The following is a 22,396-nucleotide window of genomic DNA, read 5'->3' as shown; positions in this document are numbered from 1 at the left end:
GAATTTTCTAAGCAGATTTTGAATGTAAACTATTTTTTTTAAAGTGTGTGACACAAATTTAGGACCTATTTTGTTGTAGCCAATATGATAATGGAAAGAGGGAGAGGGGGTAAGAACCAAAGCCCAGTCCATTTTGGCGGCCCCAGTAATTTAGACATCAGTGCCCAAGTCCAGTTGGAAAGGACCGTACACTCGAATCCTGCATAACCGGAAAGAGATTTTGCTTCATATCTTGTTCTTTTTTTATTGTCTTTCATATATACATGAAGAGTTTGTTTGCAAAAACCGATAAGTCCATTATGCCAAATGGAGATATTTGCGATTAAAGGTCAAGAAAAATAAAGAGAATAATAAGAAAATTATGCTTCCTTTGACCATAACTTAAAAAGTGTACCTTTATATGTAGTGATCGATATATCATTTAAAAGGTATTATTTTGTACTTTATGACAGAGATGGTACTTCAAAATCTTCAAAAATGGACTTATCGGTTTTTGCGAACAAACTCTTCATATATATATATATATATGTATATATATATATATATATATATATATATATATATATATATATATATATAACTGTCCTTGCACCGCCCCTCCATGTTCTGGTTAAGTCCATTGCTTTCACTATCATACAGTATATAATACATTTGTGTGTGTGTGTGTGTGTGTGTGTGTGTGTGTGTGTATTTGTGCTTCCTTTTTACGTAGGTTCTGCTATAAGCTGCGCTGATGCACCTTGTCAAAATGGAGCAACCTGTCAGGATGTTGCTCCCGGTGTAATTAACTGCAGTTGCCCTGCGGGGTATGAAGGAGACACATGCAGTTTTGGTAAGTGTATATAGAATGTAAAGCTTGTTATCACCTTATGGCTTATCTATCACGACTATCATAAAGTGGCTTCTATGGAGTAGCTTTCTTCTGTTTAGCTCGCATCACCATGTCTCTGGATCAAATAGATTAACATCACACACTTTTAACAGCGTGAATAATTATCGGTAGGAAGAATAACCTGCACATTCTAGATTAGCCTCTTGGTCATATAGGCCTACAATTTCATGCCAAATTTTGGGGGTTATGTTTAGAGTGTTCAAACTTGAATTTGAAGTCATGATTTTTTTAATGTAAAGTGAGAAATCTGATTATGCATATGATTCTTTTCAATTTTTTGATTTCATATGCTCTAGCATTTGTCATTCATTGTTGCATCTAATTACCATTCTGAATTTGAGAATTTATTTACTTTCTGTTCCCATGATATCAATACAAGAGGTGCGTCTTCTAAGATGCCTCCCTTAACCTGAGCATAATGATAATCGAAAGCAACAAAACTGCATACAGATACTCTTGTCTTCATGAGGTTGTCCCAGATTGAGCATGCTGAGTACTGATGTAAAAATTACGAAGATATAACTCTTTTATCTAAGTGACAATGAGGCGAAGGTATTTCTGAATAAAAGCCTTTTTTTTCTTTATTTTCCCCTTTCTAAAGTAAACTTTTCATTGTGTGTACGTTTATCATTTTAGTGCAAGATGCATGTTTGTCAGAGCCGTGCCAGAATGGCGCTACTTGCACCACGTTCGAGACGGGATATAGGTGCACTTGTGTTGATGGCTACACCGGGCATGACTGCGACTCAGGTACTGCAAGCTCATCTTGTGCTTACTTACGATGAATGTATTTCCAATTTCAGTGACTTCAGTTATCTTATTCTTGGGTAATGACCTATTTGATTTCCGAGGTTGTGATGAATACAGCCTGAGGGATCGTCCAGTTTCTTTGCAGAACAACACATTCCGCTTCTAGAAAGTCAAGATACTTATTCAGACGTAGTAAATTTATCAGGAACACCAGTACCGTTAATTAGATTCTAACCCTACTTGTAATTACCTTCGAAAAATGTTAAGCTCAAGTGCTCACATGACTACGCTCTTCGGAAACAGTGATATTTCCGACTTGCAAAATTTCGAAGTGTCTATAGATTTAAGATTTCTTAAATCTCATATTCTCAGTCACACAAATTGCACTGCATTGCACCTCAAAAAGCCAAGGAGCAGATACGAAAGATAAAAGATCTTGAGGACGAAATAAAAAACTCCGAAGTTCATCAGAAAAATTAAATATCTTAAAAACACGAGTATCAACGTTTCCTCATACACAATTATTTCATCGGTCAGAATATTTTTCCACTGTGATATAAATATTTTAGGCACAAATATGCAAGATAATCTTACTTGTTCAAGAACAGAAAAATATACATGAAATACAACAAAAATACTCTGAGTGCTGTTTCAAAGATTCATTATGTGTATGCGCGTGTGTGTGTGCGTTTATCCATTGTTATGAACAGATATCAACGAGTGTGAAATGGACGTCTGTCAAAATGGCGGCACTTGTACCAACGTGGATGGGGGATACAGCTGCTCTTGCCCGCAGGGGGTCTCCGGGGATACCTGCGAAACTGGTATGACACAAGGGACTAAAACATCGTATGTTAAGGCCGTGTCACACCATTCCGGGCAAGCTACGCGGGCTTGTGGCGAGGAGGTAGTTTCCAGCACGTAGAAGATTTTCAGCGGGCGAACAAGAATGTTTGCAATTTTCATTCATGCCTTGTCATACCGTACGGGGGAACTTCTGCGGCTTGACTTGCGGGGAAACAAATTTACTCCCCGGAGCTCTCCGCAGTTGGTCCGCACCTGACAGTATCTAGCGCGTAGTTGCTCGGAAGTGCTCACGCAAGTCCGATTTAACCGCAGCCAAGTTTTGAGCATGACCAAAACTTTTTCCGGGTGAGTCGCGGGAATGCCCGTAGAGGTCCACGCAGAACGCCAGTAGGAGACCCTTAGCGGCAGTACTTCACAGGCAATTCCCGCGCAGGTACTTCGCAGTCCCGTATGCAGCAAAGATAATGAAATTCTGTGAGATTTCAGCCATTCCATTAGAGGAATTCTTTAACTGAGTTGTCAGCCCCCACGCGACTGGTACAAAGGTCACACAGTATACTCGCAAGTATAACGCGTCCAGCAAGTATCTTAAAGACACATGCGCTGACTCGCACAAGTCCTTTTCTGCCCTCAGGAATGTCCGGTATGCTAGAAAATCCCTACACGTAACAAGCCCGAGTAGCTTGCCCGGAAAGGTGTGACAGGGCCTAAACACGGTTGCGGGTAAAATGATATGCGTGCGCACCTCCGGGCGACTACTTTTGAGATACATGCTAGGTACTGTCATGTGCGGATCATCTACGGGGACCTCCGGGTAGTCAAAATTGTTCTTTGCAAGTCGCACGCAAGGCTGGTGTGACACGGCCTTTAGCAAACATGCAGCCGCACATATTCTGGGAGATGATTGGTTGTCTGTAAAGTCGAAGAGTTTTCGACTGTCTTTCATATCTCCCACAGACGCTTACGATGCCTCTATGAAGTTGCTGATACAAACGACATCTATCGATTATGCATTAACCAGGAAGTAAAGGGAAAATGTTTTACTCGGGTAGAAGTCCTTCGCAATGTAATTGCGATATGTTTAGAGAAAAAAAAAATATCCGAACACGGCAGCCATTATCATTTAAGCGTATGTACAGAAATTCATAAAGTTAACAAGTTATCTATCCATTATTTATTCGGTAATTTATTAATGTAGAATTGCTCATTTAACATGCATGTATAACACGTATACCTAGCTGAAATGCCCTCTACTAACCCTAATCCCACCTCGAAAATCGATCATGCTTTATCCATCATTACTATCACTAAAGATTTCGGCTTGAAAGTGTTTTGATGGCGCACCGCACCGTATGTTAGTGGCAGTCAATTGATATCTATGACTTAAATATTGGTAAACAATCCATCTTAATCAAAATGTAATAACAGGGAATTTTTTTAAAGATGATATTTCTTCCCATACTCTAAAAGGCAATTCAGCTGGCATTGAGGAAGCCAGAAACAAGGTATAGGAAGGATTCAAATGCATTTGGGAAAAAAAATAGTTGGCGTTGCAACTCTTCTTCAAAATCCATTTAGCGCTAGAACAGCTAACCCAACATTTTCCCTGCTTTATTTACTTTCATTCTTTTTTATATTGCAGACATCGACGAATGTGCTGCAATCACCTGTCAAAACGGTGGTACATGTAGCAACTCTGTTGGGAGTTTTACCTGCTTTTGTGTTCCAGGATTCACTGGTACCGTCTGCGAGGAAGGTAACTGCAACTCAGGGAATTTTGGCTATATAGAATTCGATTCCGACTTCTAAATGGTATTACGTGCGTACATAATGAAACTATAGTATCCAAAACTTTAATATCATATACCATATCTTTGATTATGAAATCAATTTTTTTTAATGATATCAATGCCAAGAAATGTAATAAAGATGACATTGATGCCATCAAAGATACTGATTCTATGATTAGATTGACTAGGTTTGTAACCGGCGTAGCTCGGTTCAACTGAGCCCATATACTCCAAAAGAATCTACAAATTAAACACGTATTCAAAACGAACAAGGGAAAGAAATCTCTCCCTGTCCCTCTAAATTTATCTCTCTATCAATCGATCTGTACTTATTTGTCTGAGTGAATGTCTTTTTTTTTTTGTAATGATTAGATGTAGACGAATGTGATACCGATATCTGTGACAATGGGGGAATATGTAACAACACGAAAGGAAGCTACAGGTGTATATGCCCCAAGGAGTACCAAGGAGATAACTGCGAAAATGGTATGTACTTCATGCGAGTGGAAAACTCCCTATAAGATAGTCATAAAAGTATAATAGGGCCTATCATGCATACATAATTACTAGTATAATGGAATGCCTTTATTTGGTATTTTGAAAACCGCCAGAGTAAATAGTGACAATTTCTGCTGAATTCGAAGAATACAGTTCTATATAGATAGTCCTTTATAGACCGACTAATAAATGATACAACTTTATGACAGCCTTTAACATAATTATGTTCAGGTATGGTTAACGTGAATAGAAAAATACACTTCGTACTTAATTGATATATATCCCAACATAGAATGCACGTTGACATTGTTAGTAATGCAGTCCCAAACGTCCATAGCCTTATTAGCTAAAGTTACCATTGACTGATTATTTGGTCTTCATCAATGTGTATTATAGGCAGGTATAGGTAAATGTAGGCCTACTGGAAAGGCCTACCATGCATGCATTGCCTATACACTGTAATAAGTATTACTCGGCGCAAGATTTTCGAGCTGTAAGTGCTGTTGGTACTGTTGGTGATGATCATGATGATGACATGATAATCATAATAAGAATAACAAAATAAACGTGAATATGTTGGGACATCTGTGATCTTTAACTTTTCTTTACGGGGGGGGGGGGGCAGGAGAAGAGAGAGGAAGATATGACGTCAAACAATCGCCAAATGAGCGATTGTATGAGGACAAAAGGAAACAATTAAAAGTCACAATCAATTGTAATAAATTAAATTTGTGAAGGCAATAGAATAAGGGCTGACTTTAAGATCAATTAAGTAAAAAAATGCACACAAGACTCATAAGATATCAATCAAAATTCATGAAAGTTGGTCCAAGGACAACAAGTGCACACTGCGCCATACGTAGTGTTGCTGTATAGCGATGTTGCATCCATTATGAATTCCTTCCTTTGGACTATTTCTACAGACGTCGACGAATGTGAAACACCCATCTGCCAACACGATGGTCAATGTATCAATTACAATGGGAATTTTACCTGTGATTGTGCCTCGACGGGATTCGAAGGACGGCTCTGTCAGGAAGGTACATTAATTGATTATATCGTCCAGTTTCTTTCTTTTGTAGTGCATTTGTTCTGTCATCGAACATTTCTCTTATTTTCGAATGTCTATCAATTTAACCCTAAAGGGGTCGGGCTTTTTTGGCTATGCTCAGACCGGGGGGGGGGGGGATGGATTCCGCCCCCCCCCCCCCGAGATCTCGGCCATCGGAGGTGCAATCGCGGTGAAATTTTGCATGCGTGAGACCCGCGTCATAATCTACAAGATTGTGTCATAAGATTTTTTGAAACAATCAATTTCTAATTTTAATTAATTAATTATGCAAATTAAGCTCAAGGTGATATTTTAGCCTAATTAAAAGCATTGAGAGTCTAATTTTTGATCTGTAAATCTGTTTTAGCATATTCAACAATTGTACATCACAAAAACTTCCAAAACTCATTTCAATTCTTATGTATTTTATTGTTTTCAGAATTTCTTATGTATTTCTTTGTTTTTCAACTTTTGTTTTTTCTTTGTTTTTTCATCGGAAATTGTCACTGACCACTTTTGTACCTTAATTAGCACAAAATTAATCAATGAAAGTGATTAATTGTAAAAATAATCAGGTTTTTATGACTTTCATGACAGAGCACTGTTTTCCATAGGAAATGTCCACAAAATCACAAAATTTTGCCCGTTTTGGGGCGACATTCCGTTACAAAAATGGGCGTGGCTTCGCAAAGGTATGCGCGGACGTTGCAAATTTGGTCTCAAAAGTTGCGCGAGACTTGAACGAAGAAAGTCAAGAAGCCTCGCGACGAGGCCTTCTCGCGTTACAGAATTATAGCGCAAAACGTCGAGGGGGGGGGGGGGCGGATTCCGCCCCCCCCCCCGGCCCTTTTAGGGTTAATGCAGTTATTTCGTTCATTATTCTGTTGTTCTTTTACACATCTACCCATTATTATCAAACCCTTAATCAGAACTTTTTGGAGCCAACTAATTGATGCACACAGTTCGCGCTGAACATTATTTTCTTGATGGGAAATGAGTATTCATATATGAGTATTCATATAATATTCATTATATATATATATATATATATATATATATATATATATATATATATATATATATATATCTTTCAACACTATATTCAACACTTTTGATGGAATGCACACTTTTGTTGGAATATCTGGAAACTTGTCAATCAGAGAAGGTATGGGAGGGGATAAGCCCTATTCCCCCTCCTACACGAGGGAGATTCTGTATTTTCTGATTGCATTCAAACGTTTTGGAGCACACATTTTGTGGCATATTTGGAAAACTCTCTATTTTCAAAGTGTAGCCACAGTCTACTTGTATGCATAGGGCGGGGGGGGGGGGGGAGGGGGCAGGCGAGCAGGGAGAAGGCGTGGGTGAGTGCTATCACCACCCTTCCCGTAAGTGGGAGCTTTTGCCTTTTTAAATTTGAAATTGAGATATCTCGTATACGCATATTTGATGGAATATTTGGGAAATTATAAAAAAAAAAACTGATCTAGGGGAACTGAGCGAGAAAAGTGTTGATTAAAATGGGATATTCCCCTTGTACATGGGGGAACATTTGAGTTTTCGGAATTTAAATGATAAGTCTTGTGCACTCAGAATTATTCAGATTTTTGTTGTTGTTGTAAATCTGAGAAGTGTACGAAGGCTACGGAAAGGAGCACAGAGGGGGAGGGTTTGGGAGGGGGTAATCCCTCTCTCAAGCACGAGAGATTTTACTTTTTTTATTGAAATTCAACCATCTGGTGCACACTTTGAGTGAAATATTGAAAAACTTATGATCTTGCTTGCGGGGAAAGGGGTGATTGAAAGAAGATATCCCCTCCCACCCGCGGTGGATCTTTTGTGTTCTTTTTTTTTTGTGACTGAGGTGACAGACCTGGTGCACACTTAAGATGAAACATTTGGAAATCTGTCAATCTCAAAAGAAAAAAGGAAAAGGACCGAAAGGGGGAGGAGGTGGTAGGAGGTATCCCTCTCCCATGCGAGAGAGATTTTTTTTTTTTTTTTCATTTTCAGAATTGAAATTCTGCAATCTGGTGCACACTTTGGATAATATATTTGGACAGTTTTCTAGAAAAATAGCAAGAAAATTTTCCTCATGTCGGGAATCACTGGGGATCAAAATAATATATGTCCCCCCCCCCCGTCCGCGTCCCCCGTCCTCCAGGATCGACGTCCCTGCATAATGCATAAGAGGATGCCTTTGCATTTTTAGAATTCAGATGAAAATATCTCGTAAACACATTTATGATGTAATCTGAGAAAATTTCAATCCCAGAAGTGTACTTTTTTTTTTTGGGGGGGGGACCCTCCTTTAATTGAAAGTATCTAGATATCTCCTCCCACCTACGGAACTTTTGCTTTTTTTTTTTTTGCAGTAAGAGACCTGGTGCACACTTCAGATGAAGCATATGGAAATCTGTCAATCTAAAAGTGCATTAAGTAGAAAGGACTGAACGGGGAGGGTATGGAAGGGGGTATAGGCCTATCACCCTCGCACGCGAGGGAGATTTTGTATTTTCAGAATTGAAATTCAGCTTTGGGTGAAATATCTAGACAGTTTTCTATCAAAAAAGTAAGAAATTTCCACACCTCGGGAGTTACGAGGAGGAGCAAAAATGATTGTCCCCAATACTTATATGGGGGAACCTCCCCCCCCCCCCCTTGTGCATATGAGGGAACTTTTTTAAGTGAAACTCTCCTGCACACTCTTTGATAAAATATTAGGAAATACGTCAAATTCAAAATTGGAACAAAGTGACAAAGGGACCCAGTAGTGGAGCTTTTGCATGTTTATGATTGCAATTCAACGATCTGGTGCATAGTTCTGGCGGTATTTGGACAATTTTCCATGAAGAAAGTTCGAGATTTGTCCTCATCTTTGCTTGGGGGACAAATGATTTGCCTGCCCCCGACATTTCCGTAGGGGCGGGGCAAATGCCCCTTTGCCCCCCCCCCCCCCCCCGAGATAAAATCGACGCCCCTGATCAACCCTGTGTATGCCCATGGATGTATCCTGACTGAGTCATCAGTCATAATCGTTTCAGGAATGATTCAGGAAATGGGGGTTCAATTATGGCGGTATAGTTTTTTTTTTTTGTGTGTGTTATTGTTGTTTGTTTGTTTGTACATAATTTGCAGATGGTCCCGAGTTGCTCGCGTCATAGCATGTTTACATGTAGACCTATACTATTTGACGTTGTCAACGTCTGGACCATACCATATGTCGATATTGCTTTCTTCGCGAGCGAGCGAGCGAAGCGAGCGAGCGCTTGAGAAAATTATGTATACATTATCCTACAAGATAGAATACTGTTCGGCTCTGTTACCTCTCTGAAGGTGGGCTTACGAACGTCATGCAATATGCCAAAATTGATAAAATCAAATTTCTGCTTCCTCCATGTCTTTTTTTTTCGAAATTCAGGGGGGGGGGGATGATTGTACAGGCCATCCCCCTCCTCCATTTCGGGGGGTGGGGGATTCATACCCCCCGCCCCCGGATTTACGCCCATGATATACACTAAATGATGTACATAAGTACTGATCGGTGATTGGCCGTATAGTGCAGTCACGTGACTAATGCAGCGAAGTTCGAAATCGTTCTGATTATGGCGAGGAGTGATGTCACGGCAGGTAAATATCATTCCAGAATTTGACTGGTTGTCGATGGGACTGGAATGAAACAATGTTTATTTATGTATACCTCATAACAAAAACAACCATGTCTACCGCTGTAATATATCTAAGTCTTGAAAGTCCCTTAATAGGAGTTATATTTCCCCATCGAGACAATTATTTTGGTAATCTCTTGGGGAAAATGTAACTCCGGTGGGGATTTCATTGAATTACATCACTCAAAAAACCCAGAGAAAAAGCCCCATCCCCTTCTTTCAGGCACACAAGTTGGAAAGGCTCTCCAACCAAGGTGAAACTCCTTGCTCCAACCCTGCAATCTACCCTTTGATCAAAGGGTATTTGACCCATTCACCTATCATTATTATTATTATTATTATTATTATTATTATTATTATTATTGTTGTTGTTGTTATTATTATTATCATCATCATCATTATCATTATCACTATTATCATGAATTGACTGAAAAACAGAAACATGACATACAAAATGCAATACAATGACAGAAAAACGATAAATAGCAACGGAACAATGATACAGATTAAGAGGTATTGGGGGAATGAAGTAGCATGTGGGAAAGGAATCACGAAAGTAAAGTGCTTTTGTATTCGTGCAATTCTTATTGCACAAAAATATGTAAGTAAAACACACAAAGCACACGCACGCACGCCATTTTGTATAATCTTATCAATATCTAGATAGATAGATAGATAAATAAATAAATGAATAGATAGATCCAGATAGACAAAGAAAGAATAATGCAGCGTTCATCTCTTGAATTTTCTTTTTCTATCTATATGTTTTTATTTCGTTTCTTCATTTGTTCTTTATCAAAGATGTAAATGAATGTGATGACGATGTGTGTCTAAACGGAGGGACATGCACCAACACGGTAGGCAGCTTTTCCTGCAAATGTGCGTATGGATATGCTGGCGACACGTGCCAATATCAAGGTATAAGCAAACTGTGGCTATCACAATCCTAAACTTGTCATAATTCATCCCCCATTTTTTGTAGTTTGGGGAAGTACTTAGTTCAGAATGCATTACAACAATGTTATACATATGTACTGCAAAGAGTGCTCCAATGTATTATGTAACAGGTGGCGTTTTCACACCATATCATTCTCTATTGATATCTTATCTCAGAATTGTGTGCTCTTTGATATTTCATATAAGTGATCTGTAATTATATAGAAGTTAAAATCTGAATCCCCATCTCAACCAAAGCTATACCATCCCTTTAATGGTTCTTGTTTGGAGCGTATGAATATGAGCCGACGTATCCTGTCAACTGGTGCTGTAATGATTGCCTATTTTGGTTAATATAGGACTCCTCGCAAACATTTATATAATATTGACTGGCCTCGAGGGAGATACAAGAAAATATTGCATAAACTGAAAGAATATTGGCCGAGTCGAAGACGAGGGCAATATTCTTTCAGTGCGGGCAATATTTATCTGGTATCTCCGTCAAGGCCAGTCAATATCATAATTATTACCTATCCCCTAGGTAAATTAGGAAAATATGTGAATACGGCTATACACTATGATATAGATCAAGCAACATTTGACTACCTGTAGATCATCACCAACATGTCGAATAATTGACAAATTGTTCATCAATGTATATCATTCAACTCCAACTTCAAAGATACATATGTAGTTGTAACAGGCGAACTTCAAACATCTGAACGCTTTTACACTTTATTTTTTGCTTCTGTTTCAATTTGGAGAGTTGTAATAACTGATGGTCACTGTGCAGTTATTGAGCACAAATGGACGCGTAGTGCTGCTGGAAGTGGTCGACCTTGTATGAATTGATTTATCGGCGTTCTTCTGCGGTGCGTGTAATCGACTGTTTTCTCTTCGTGGTTGATCGTGTCGATTACACGCACCGCATAGAACGCCGATAAATCAACTCATACAAGGTCGACCACTTCCAGCAGCACTACGCGTCCATTTGTGCTCAATAACTGCACAGTGACCATCAGTTATTACAACTCAAATTGAAACAGAAGCAAAAATAAAGTGTAAAAGCGTTCAGATGTTTGAAGTTGACCTTTTACAACTACATATGTATCTTTGAAGTTGGAGTTGAATGATTGATGAACAATTTGTCAATCATTCGACATGTTGGTGATGATCTACAGGTAGTCAAATGTTGCTTGATCTATATCATAGTGTATAGCCGTATTCACATATTTTCCTAGGGGATAGGTAATCATTATGATATTGACTGGCCTTGAGGGAGATACCAGATAAATATTGCCCGCACTGAAAGAATATTGCCATCGTCTTCGACTCGGGCAATATTCTTTCAGTTTGGGCAATAATTTCTGGTATCTCCCTCGAGGCCAGTCAATATTATATAATTATTTCCCAGATACATATTATTGTTATACTTGTTGATATAATAATTATGATATTGACTGGCCTTGAGGGAGATACCAGATAAATATTGCCCGCACTGAAAGAATATTGCCCTCGTCTTCGACTCGGGCAACATTCTTTCAGTTTGGGCAATATTTTCTGGTATCTCCCTCGAGGCCAGTCGATATTATATAATTATTTCCCAGATACATATCATTGTTATACTTGTTGAACCACTAAATCAGTTTTACATAAATAGTCATCAATTTGACACAAAAAACCTGATAATCACATAGCTTTCAAAAACTGTGAAGCTTTCTCATCATTACTGACTGACAGAATGATGCAACATCTTCTTTTCCTGTTCGGTTCTATGAAACCGTTGACTAACAGACATTAACGAATGCGACTTGGGCGTGTGTCTGAACGGAGCCACCTGTATTAACTACATTGGGACATTCGCATGTGTATGTGCTGCGGGATTTACTGGACTTAACTGTGGACAAGAAGGTAATGCAATCTTGCGTTTGTGATCATAACGACACTCGGAAAGTATTGCGTAACTGTATTCAGAGGGCGGTAAGGCTCACCTGAAATTAGATTATCCCTCCAATTGCACTACTACAAAGAATCCATAATACAGCTGCTACGCTTGTGTCCCGTTAATGCAAAAAGATCTGACCACATTACTCCAATTCTCCGATTCCTCCATTGGCTCCCCATATATCAACGTATTACCTTCAATATGATTTTCATGGTTTATAAGATTCTTTCTGCTCCCCCACTTCAACCCGATCTGTCCGTTTTTCCTCCACTCTGCAATGATCATAATGGTCCTCGTACTTTACTGTCACTTTCTGCCGTTGCTCCATTTCTTTCGAAAAAACCCCCTCACTTTTCATTTTGAAAACGATGAAAGTGTAGACAAGTATTAATCATTGCTTGAAATTCATCTATGTAATTGATTTTAATTGTTTTGGTTATATATATGTATATATATATGTATATATATATGCATATACATATATATATATATATATATATATATATATACAAACACACACACACACACACACACATATATATATATATATATATATATATATATATATATATATATACAGTATATTATGCTGTATCTTGATTTAGGTTCTTGTTTCGTATGAAAACACTTACTTTTGAGGGCTATATGAATGGTATTCATGATTATCATTATTATTCTTGTTGCCACATGAAATGTCGATGGCTTTGTGGACTGGTGGTGCTGAGTGGGTGAATCAGAAGAGAACTTACTAAAGAAAAAAATGTAAGAAGTTATCTGATCGAGGCCAATACGTTTAATTTTGCGTACACGAATAATCACATCATTCCATATATCTGTAATTACTTCCATGTAATTTTCGGGGGATCTACCCCCACTAGCATCTGCTTCTACGTATAGCCCCCTACCCATCACCCCGCATATAATGTATATGAATGTAAGGTACTTAACTGATTTAAATTCATTTTGTGTCATGTAATATTACTATAATCCTTATATACTGAATTTACAAAATATGTGCTACTTTCATTGCCATGGATGTATGCTACAAATACAACTCTGTATAATTTGTGTGGAAACTTAATAAATACATGAAATAAAAGAGCACAATGATATGAATTTACATCTAGGTATGCGGCGTACAGAAGAAAGAAAAGATAATTTTAAAGATCAATTATCTGTAGATGATGCGTGAGATGAGCAGTTAAAAAATGTACAGTTTAAACATTCACCTTTCATTTGGATTCACGAGTTCGAAACTCACGAGTCATACAGCCCATCATGAGTCATACTGCCCATTGGCTCCAAACTATATTACGCAAATAAGATCTATGAGTGCAACACTAGGCAAACAAGGTCCCTAGTTCGACACTAAGCAAATAAGGCAAACGAAACCGACACATGTACTGTTAACATGAGGGCCCTTTTTGCCTATTGTGTTGAACTCGTGGGCCTTTTTGCCTAATGTCGGACTCATGGGCATTATTTTGCCTAGTGGCGAGCTGATGGGCTGCGTGACTCGTAACTATGTATGACTCATGGACCTTTTTTTTTCAATGTCATACTCGTGGGCCGTATTACTCGTGGGTATCGGTTTCGTGGAATGACCCCCCTTCTTTCTGCCTATTTCTCATCTTACTTTATCTCTCTTCCTCCTGTTTTATCTCTCTTTCTCAGTGAAGTCCCGAAATACAATCAAGTCGAACAAAAATAGTCATCTTATTATGCTTTGCAGTCAGTGTGAAATCTACATTATCAAACATAACAGATGATGTTTCTGGTGTCCCTTTGTAGTTGACCCATGTAAACATGTTACGTGTTCCAACAACGGAGATTGCAGGGCGACATCGGACGGTTTCGAATGCGTGTGCAATGAGGGGTTCGAAGGAGAAAATTGCGAAACTGAAGGTAATAGTGATTTGAGTAGCTAATAGAAACCTGAATCATGGAGAAAAAAACGTGCTCTTGATGATATGCATTTTCTATTTAACAAATGGATGTCAATGGCTACGTCTCACCACGAATCATAATCTTACTTATACCCAATACATGCATGAATTGAAAGTCCCTTAATAGGAGTTATATTTCCCCATCGAGACAATTTTTTTGGTAATCTCTTGGGGAAAATGTAATTCCGGTGGGGATTTCATTGAATTACATCACTCAAAAAACCCAGAGAAAAAGCCCCATCCCCTTCTTTCAGGCACACAAGTTGGAAAGGCTTTCCAACCAAGGTGAAACTCCTTGCTCCAACCCTGCACTCTATAATTCTTATGCAATCTACCCTTTGATCAAAGGGTAATTGACCCATTCACCTATCATTATTATTATTATTATTATTATTATTATTATTATTATTATTATTATTATTGTTGTTGTTGTTGTTGTTGTTGTTGTCATTATCATCATCATCATCATTATCATTATCACTATTATCATGAATTGACTGAAAAACAGAAACATGACATACAAAATACAATACCATGACAAAAAAACGATAAATAGCAACGGAACAATGATACAGATTAAGAGGAATTGGGGAATGAAGTAGCATGTGGGAAAGGAATCCCGAAAGTAAAGTGCTTTTGTATTCGTGCAATTCTTATTTCACAAAAATATGTAAGTAAAACACACAAAGCACACGCACGCACGCTTATATATTTGTATATCTAGATATAGATAGATAGATAGATAGATAGATAGATAGATAGATAGATAGATAAATAAATAAATAAATAGATAGATCCAGATAGACAAAGAAAGAATAATGCAGTTACTTTTGAGGGCTATATGAATGGTATTCATGATTATCATTATTATTCTTGTTGCCACATGAAATGTCGATGGCTTTGTGGACTGGTGGTGCTGAGTGGGTGAATCAGAAGAGAACTTACTATAGAAAAAAATATAAGAAGTTATCTGATCGAGGCCAAGACGTTTAATTTTGCGTACACGAATAATCACATCATTCCATATCTCTGTAATTACTTCCATGTAATTTTCGGGGGATCTACCCCCACTAGCATCTGCTTCTACGTATAGCCCCCTACCCATCACCCCGCATATAATGTATGTGAATGTAAGGTACTTAACTGATTTAAATTCATTTTGTGTCATGTAATATTACTATAATCCTTATATACTGAATTTACAAAATATGTGCTACTTTCATTGCCATGGATGTATGCTACAAATACAACTCTGTATAATTTGTGTGGAAACTTAATAAATACATGAAATAAAAGAGCACAATGATATGAATTTACATCTAGGTATGCGGCGTACAGAAGAAAGAAAAGATAATTTTAAAGATCAATTATATGCAGATGATGCGTGAGATGAGCAGTTAAAAAATGTACAGTTTAAACATTCACCTTTCATTTGGATTCACGAGTTCGAAACTCACGAGTCATACAGCCCATCATGAGTCATACTGCCCATTGGCTCCAGACTATATTAGGCAAATAAGGTCTATGAGTGCAACACTAGGCAAACAAGGTCCCTAGTTCGACACTAAGCAAATAAGGCAAACGAAACCGACACATGCACTGTTAACATGAGGGCCCTTTTTGCCTATTGTGTTGAACTCGTGGGCCTTTTTGCCTAATGTCGGACTCATGGGCATTATTTTGTCTAGTGGCGAGCTGATGGGCTGCGTGACTCGTAACTATGTATGACTCATGGACCTTTTTTTTTCAATGTCATACTCGTGGGCCGTATGACTCGTGGGTATCGGTTTCGTGGAATGACCCCCTTTCTTTCTGCCTATTTCTCATCTTACTTTATCTCTCTTCCTCCTGTTTTATCTCTCTTTCTCAGTGAAGTCCCGAAATACAATCAAGTCGAACAAAAATAGTCATCTTATTATGCTTTGCAGTCAATGTGAAATCTACATTATCAAACATAACAGATGATGTTTCTGGTGTCCCTTTGTAGTTGACCCATGTAAACATGTTACGTGTTCCAACAACGGAGATTGCAGGGCGACATCGGACGGTTTCGAATGCGTGTGCAATGAGGGGTTCGAAGGAGAAAATTGCGAAACTGAAGGTAATAGTGATTTGAGTAGCTAATAGAAACCTGAATCATGGAGAAAAAAAAAACGTGCTCTTGATGATATGCATTTTCTATTTAACAAATGGATGTCAATGGCTACGTCTCACCACGAATCATAATCTTACCTATACCCAATATATGCATGAATTGTCGCAGATTTTCTTTGTAAAGGAAACTTTTTTTTCATGCGTATGCCATAGATTGGTTTCTGAGTTTGGGCAGGGGGCTTGAAGTTAAACTCCCCTTCTAAAAAAGAAATGAAACAATGACACAAATGTAAAACACGTACAGTGGAATTACAATGTACGTCTACATTTTGTCTCTTGTATTTTGCATTCTCAGTGCCTAGTTCAGGCCTACGTGTAGATGACGCGATTGTCACAGCTCTGAGTGTCAGTCTTGTCATCGTGGTCATCGTATTTGTCGTCGTCGGCGTGTTGATCCACCGTAGAAAGAAGAAGAAGACGCCAGCTCTACAGTCGCGATGCTCAGCCATCTCCCAGGGTCAATGCAGAGAGCAATCATACGTCGACTCGAACTTTCCATCTTCGTTGGAACACGCGTACCATTTTGAGATGAGACCACCACGCCCTGATACCACATATCTCACACCTATGCCCTCAGACTCGCCACCCCCGTATAGCTCTATCAATGAACCACCAGATTACGACTACGTGCAACTTGCTCAGAATGCTACCGCACATGCCGCGACGTACGACACCATCATAGAAAGAGGTGCAACAGGACCAGCATGCGGTGCGTTTACCCACACGCGATGTGCACCTCCCGAGTGCGACAATCGCTTTCAAGCACTTGACCGGTCAACCAGAATTCAAACACCATGTACGCAGGTAGGTTGTAGAACAATATGAGGAAATAAAAATCATCTTTACAAATATTACAGGAATGGTCGTGACAACAGTAAATTGACATTGTTTAAGGCTGTTTCACACCTTTCCGAGCAAGCTACGCGGGCTAGTTGTGAGGAGGGATTTGCCAGCACGCAGGAGAACTTTCCGCGGGCGGACAAGAATGTTTGTCAGTTTCGCACTTGTTTCTTACCTGCTAGACGCGTGCTACTGACCTTCTACTTGCGTGTATTCAGTGTGACCTGCGTGAGCTGAGCTTTGAAATCAATCCGTTTTATGATACGAGCGCCTTACGGATACTGAAAAGTACCTACGTTGGAGTTGTCTGCGAGGTGGTGCTGGTAAGGGTCTTCTACTGGTGTTCTGCGTGTACCTCTGCGAGCGAACCCCCACAACTCACTCGGAACAAGTTTTGAGCATGATCATAGCCTTGTTATACCGTATCTGGGGAAGTTTTGCGGCTTGCATGACTTGCGGGGAAACAAATTTGTTACCCGGAGCTCTCCGCAGTTGGTCCACACCTGACAGTACCTAGCGCGTATCTCACCTGTACTTGCACGCAAGTCCAATTTAACCGCAGCCAAGTTTTGAGCATGACCAAAACCTTTCCGGGTGAGTCGCGGGGATACCCGGAGAGGTCTACGCAGAACGCCAGTAGGAGGCCCTTAGCGGCAGCACCTCGCAGGCAACTCCCACGCAGGTACTTCGCAGTCCCCTTATGCAGCCATGATAATGGCATCCTTACAGGACTTCTGCCATTCCTTCAGAGTAATTCCTTCATTGAGTTGTCAGCCCCCACGCGCCTGGCACACAGGTCACACAGTATACCCTCAAGTAAAGTAGAACGCGTCCAGCAAGTATTACAAAGACACATGCACGGACTCGCCCAAATCCTTCTCCGCCCTCAGAAATATTGTCCGGTATGCTGGTAAATCCCTACACCCAAGCCCGTGTAGCGTGCCCGGAAAGATGTGCTATGACAGGGCCTAAACATTGTTGCGGGTAAAAAGATTCGCGTGCGCACCTCCGGGCGACTACGGATGAGATACGTGCTAGGTACTGTCATCTGCGGGTCAGCTGCGGGGACCTCCGGGTAGTAAATATTATTCGCAAGTCGCACGCAAGGCTTGCCCGGAAAGGTGTGACACGGCCTTTATATTCCTTATTCTTCTCTTTCCGTTCTTATTACATTCCATTTTTTAAACGGGGGAGGGGGGGGGGTGCGGGGACGGAAATCCCATTTGACTACTTGGTTCAAACCGGTTGGCGTAATGATAGTTCGTATTCCTATATTCACACATATATCAATAAACTTTATACTTTCCAAATAATTGAACTTCTTGTTTGCTGCAATCAGAGTAATGATAATGACGATGAAAATAATAGTGACGTATGAGTTTTCTTCAATTTGCCTTCCCTCTGTATAAATGAAATTTGTAAGATTGCAACTGCTGATCTATGTCGGAAAAAAAAAGGAACCAGCGGAAATCAAACTTGTCATCACTTGTTTTGTTTTGTTTTTCATGTTTGATAAAATGTAGATCAACAGTTGCGATCTTACAAACTGAGGGAAAGTCTTCACCCCTCTGCTTAATGATCGTTTGCTTTCAGAAGAAAATAGGGGGTTCTTCCGTTTGCCAGCAGCCACAAAAAGTAAAAGAAATAAGAAAGGAAAATAGGAGTCGCCTTTTTTGTTTGCTTTATTTCGTTTTGTTTCCTTTGTTTAGTTTAGTTTTTGTTTTTTGTTTTTGTTTTTGCTTGTCAGGTGATTAAACCCAGAAGTGGTCCACTTTTCTCTATTTTTGAACCCCCCCCCCCCCCAGAAATCCGAATTACGGACCTGAATAACGTTGGTGAAAACAATGATAATGAATAATATGTTAACTCAAAGAACAAAGATAACTGTATTCCAACCATTGTGTCTTTATGACATAAGCATGTGCCTGGCATAGAACACCAACCTCAATTGTTCAAAAAATTATAGCTCTATATTTAAGATAAGATAATGATAAAAACAACAATAAACTAGTTCACTAATATTCAGATTTTATGCCTACCGCTGAAACAAATGTATTTCCTATTACAACCAGAAAGTTTGCCGCACATAGCAACAAACAGAGTAACCCACAAGCGCAACCTGGATTCACTTAATTGAAGCACTTATTCACTTATTTGGTAGACACAGATGTATTAAAAAAACTTAAATACATTTCAAACTTAAAGATACAAAGTAACTGTTTTCAATGGATATATTTCTTTTGTTCCTTTCTACACAAGACAGTCAAATCACATTTATATCCTAGTTTTAATTATGAATTGATTACACAACGATTACATATTTTGGTCATGCCCTTTTCTGTCTTGTTTCAAACAAACAAAAAGAAGTACATCATACAGCAGAATCATTCGTTCATATAGCCTATACTCTGTAACCATAGGTCTACGCGAATTGGTCCTTTGTGTGTGTCGTTTTTATGTCACTTGTATTTATTTAGGAACAACTATATTTTATAAACTTTCTTAGGAGAAGCCATTGAGAGGCCTTTGAGCTTTGTTTGTTCCACGCGATCGTTATCATCCTGTTTTCACTTATTCGTTTCAATACATGCATATCTTTGTATCTGCGTATATCAGCTTGGACTCCCTTTGCACCAGTTTTTGACCGCTTTTATCAAATATGAAATGGACGAACATGAACTTGAACATTCATGAACTTGATCTCATCGGTAAAGAGGCTTGTTGGTCGAAGACATTCATGACTCCGTCGTTGCTTTGTCTTGTTTTGTTTTTTGTTTTGCTTTGTTTTGTACTGTTATGTTTTGTTTTGTTTTATTTTGTTTTGTTTCGTTTCGTTTTGCTTTGTTTTGTTTTGTTTTCAATGCAGGTTTCTAAGGCCTCGTCTATGGGCACTGGTGATCACCACCATTACATGACCATGAACCCAATCCAGAAGTGAAGGGAGGTTCTCGCTTTCAGATGCTCTCTGCAAAAACCTGACCATACCAAAACAAAATATAACAAAACACAAAGAATACATTTATTAATTTGAATATATTGGTTAACAGCCAGTCTATTTAATGCATCCACACTTCCGCCGTTGCTTTGTTTAGTTGTGTTTGTTCTAACTGCAGGATTCGGAGACCGCGTTCAATGACTCGGATGGAAGTCCCGACTACGAAAGAATGTACTCAATTCCCCGTTTGACTACGATTGGAAGGGACGACCGTATGGTAACTACTCCCCACCGTTGACGTCACAACCACAGATACCACCTGAGGATCTGCATTGTGACGCGGTATCCTAACTATTTGGCTCACACATATTATCATGACCGACAGTGTTTCACCAACTTGCGAGATATAATCATCTCTATACAAACAAAGTTGAACTTGTCAGGCTTTTGAATATAGGTAACATGAACTCCGTATGTCACATTGAAAAAGCAGTTATTTGATTTCACTTTATCACTTTCTACATCACTGTTTTGGTGATATATCAAGATAACCTGTGACCATGACACATATAGATTTCTATCAGAATGATACAGCAGTACCTTATCGTGGCATAGCCGTGACTCCCCAGATACAATCCGTGTCTTACTCAAGAACTTTCTATTCAAGGGTTTTTATAACTCTTGAAAGTTAATCAAAATATATAACATTTCTGATAATCATATCCGAGGTCTTGAAATTAATTTGAACACACTTACCTGTCGCTAACTTTCGAAAGATGACGCCTACCATTTAACTTGACCTTATTTAATGCGGATACTGTGAGAATTATTCTCGCAGACTTATTGTCAGGTTACACACCTGGGACATTCATACCGAGTAAACGCAGACTTTTTCACATTTTTTTTTTTCATGATACAACGTTTTTCTCAACCTTTTAGGAGTACTCAGGTCGTTCATAGCATATAGGCATACATAACAGATTCTAGTTCTTTGCAGTTAAAAACCAGTAGCCTTGTGACATGCAAAAATAATGTATGGTTTACAGCATCGAGCATAATCACAGGAGAGTAGGCGCTGGTGCACCAAGTTTACCTAGCTGCTGTTCTGGAGTACCTGACCGCTGAGATTCTGGAGCTGGCCGGAAACGCCGCACGCGATAACAAGAAGACAAGGATTTCAAAATTGATAACGTTCAACCATTGGAATGCAAACACTTAGGAATACAAAATAACAAATTTCATGCTTTTCACACGAAATGAATATTCCAGTGAGGAAGATTTTATTGAAGAACATGAGTAATTTACAATGAAAAGTGATGACATAATTTTAAGACTAGCTGGATGCACACGTAAATGACAGTGTGTAGAGGTTAGCCGGGTCACAATAAACAATTGCACAGCGTATGTCATAGTCACCGTATCATCGAATGTTTACTGACATATTTAGAATTCATGACATAGGTTTTGGCTTTTGTAAATCTCTTTTGTATACAAGGTTGGATTTGAGAAGAAACTTAAGTGATATTTTAATGTGTTTACAAGTGTAAAATAAGACTATGTTGCTTTAATGGCATCCCTGAAATTAATCGGCAACGGTGAACCCTGAGTGCTAATTATAGCTCAGTCGCAGAACAGAGAATCGTACATGTGGGACTGAGGTAAAACCGAGTGTATTCACGTACGAGAAATGACATTAGAAAATGTGTAATCTCACTTCTTAGATTTTATATTGCAGAGAAATAAGTTGGTGAATAGCCAGAATTTGCTTTGCAAGTGTAATATCTAAAGATGAGAGCGAACATTTTGTTGTATCCAGGATATATTTCCCGGCGAAGAATGGTTGCTGCAGTGTACTTCCCAATCGAATTTACTGCTGTGCGTGACGTAAAATCTTTTAGCCAATCAGCGTTCAGAGTCGTACTGTATGCACTTTCGGACTCAGGGTCAGAGGGTATAAAACGGGCCAGGTTAAATTTTCACCCTGCCTGAAAACAGACGCTGATCTTTGACTCTGACTTTGATGTTCTTGATGCTTTGTGATCTGATTCTCTCAGTCTGAGTCTAACTGAATTAGAGCATGCGTAAGTCTAAAATTTCTAAGTTCCTAAATTGTTGTAAGCAATTCTAGAATTTATATACTGAGATATACGAGGATATATAAAAAAAAAAAACTTAGGGAATATT

The 22,396-nt window shown here is 38.9% G+C and overlaps 1 protein-coding gene across 1 annotated transcript in view; it reads left to right on the top strand.

The window, feature by feature from the left end:
* Positions 1-20,510, top strand: part of LOC140241172 (uncharacterized) — a 32,644-nt gene extending 12,134 nt beyond the window's left edge. Inside the window, exons 6-15 of the mRNA XM_072320935.1 lie at positions 713-832; positions 1,529-1,642; positions 2,353-2,466; positions 4,092-4,205; positions 4,612-4,725; positions 5,661-5,777; positions 10,258-10,374; positions 12,187-12,318; positions 16,757-17,241; positions 20,391-20,510. Coding sequence (XP_072177036.1) covers positions 713-832; positions 1,529-1,642; positions 2,353-2,466; positions 4,092-4,205; positions 4,612-4,725; positions 5,661-5,777; positions 10,258-10,374; positions 12,187-12,318; positions 16,757-17,241; positions 20,391-20,510 — 1,547 coding nt within the window. The remainder of the gene's footprint in view (positions 1-712; positions 833-1,528; positions 1,643-2,352; positions 2,467-4,091; positions 4,206-4,611; positions 4,726-5,660; positions 5,778-10,257; positions 10,375-12,186; positions 12,319-16,756; positions 17,242-20,390) is intronic.
* Positions 20,511-22,396: the final 1,886 nt, after the last annotated feature.

The sequence above is a fragment of the Diadema setosum genome, chromosome 2 (genome assembly GCF_964275005.1).
Source record: "Diadema setosum chromosome 2, eeDiaSeto1, whole genome shotgun sequence".
NCBI classification, from domain to species: domain Eukaryota; kingdom Metazoa; phylum Echinodermata; class Echinoidea; order Diadematoida; family Diadematidae; genus Diadema; species Diadema setosum.
The sequence above is the reverse complement of the archived record's forward strand: the minus strand, read 5'-3'. Positions and strand labels throughout refer to the sequence as shown.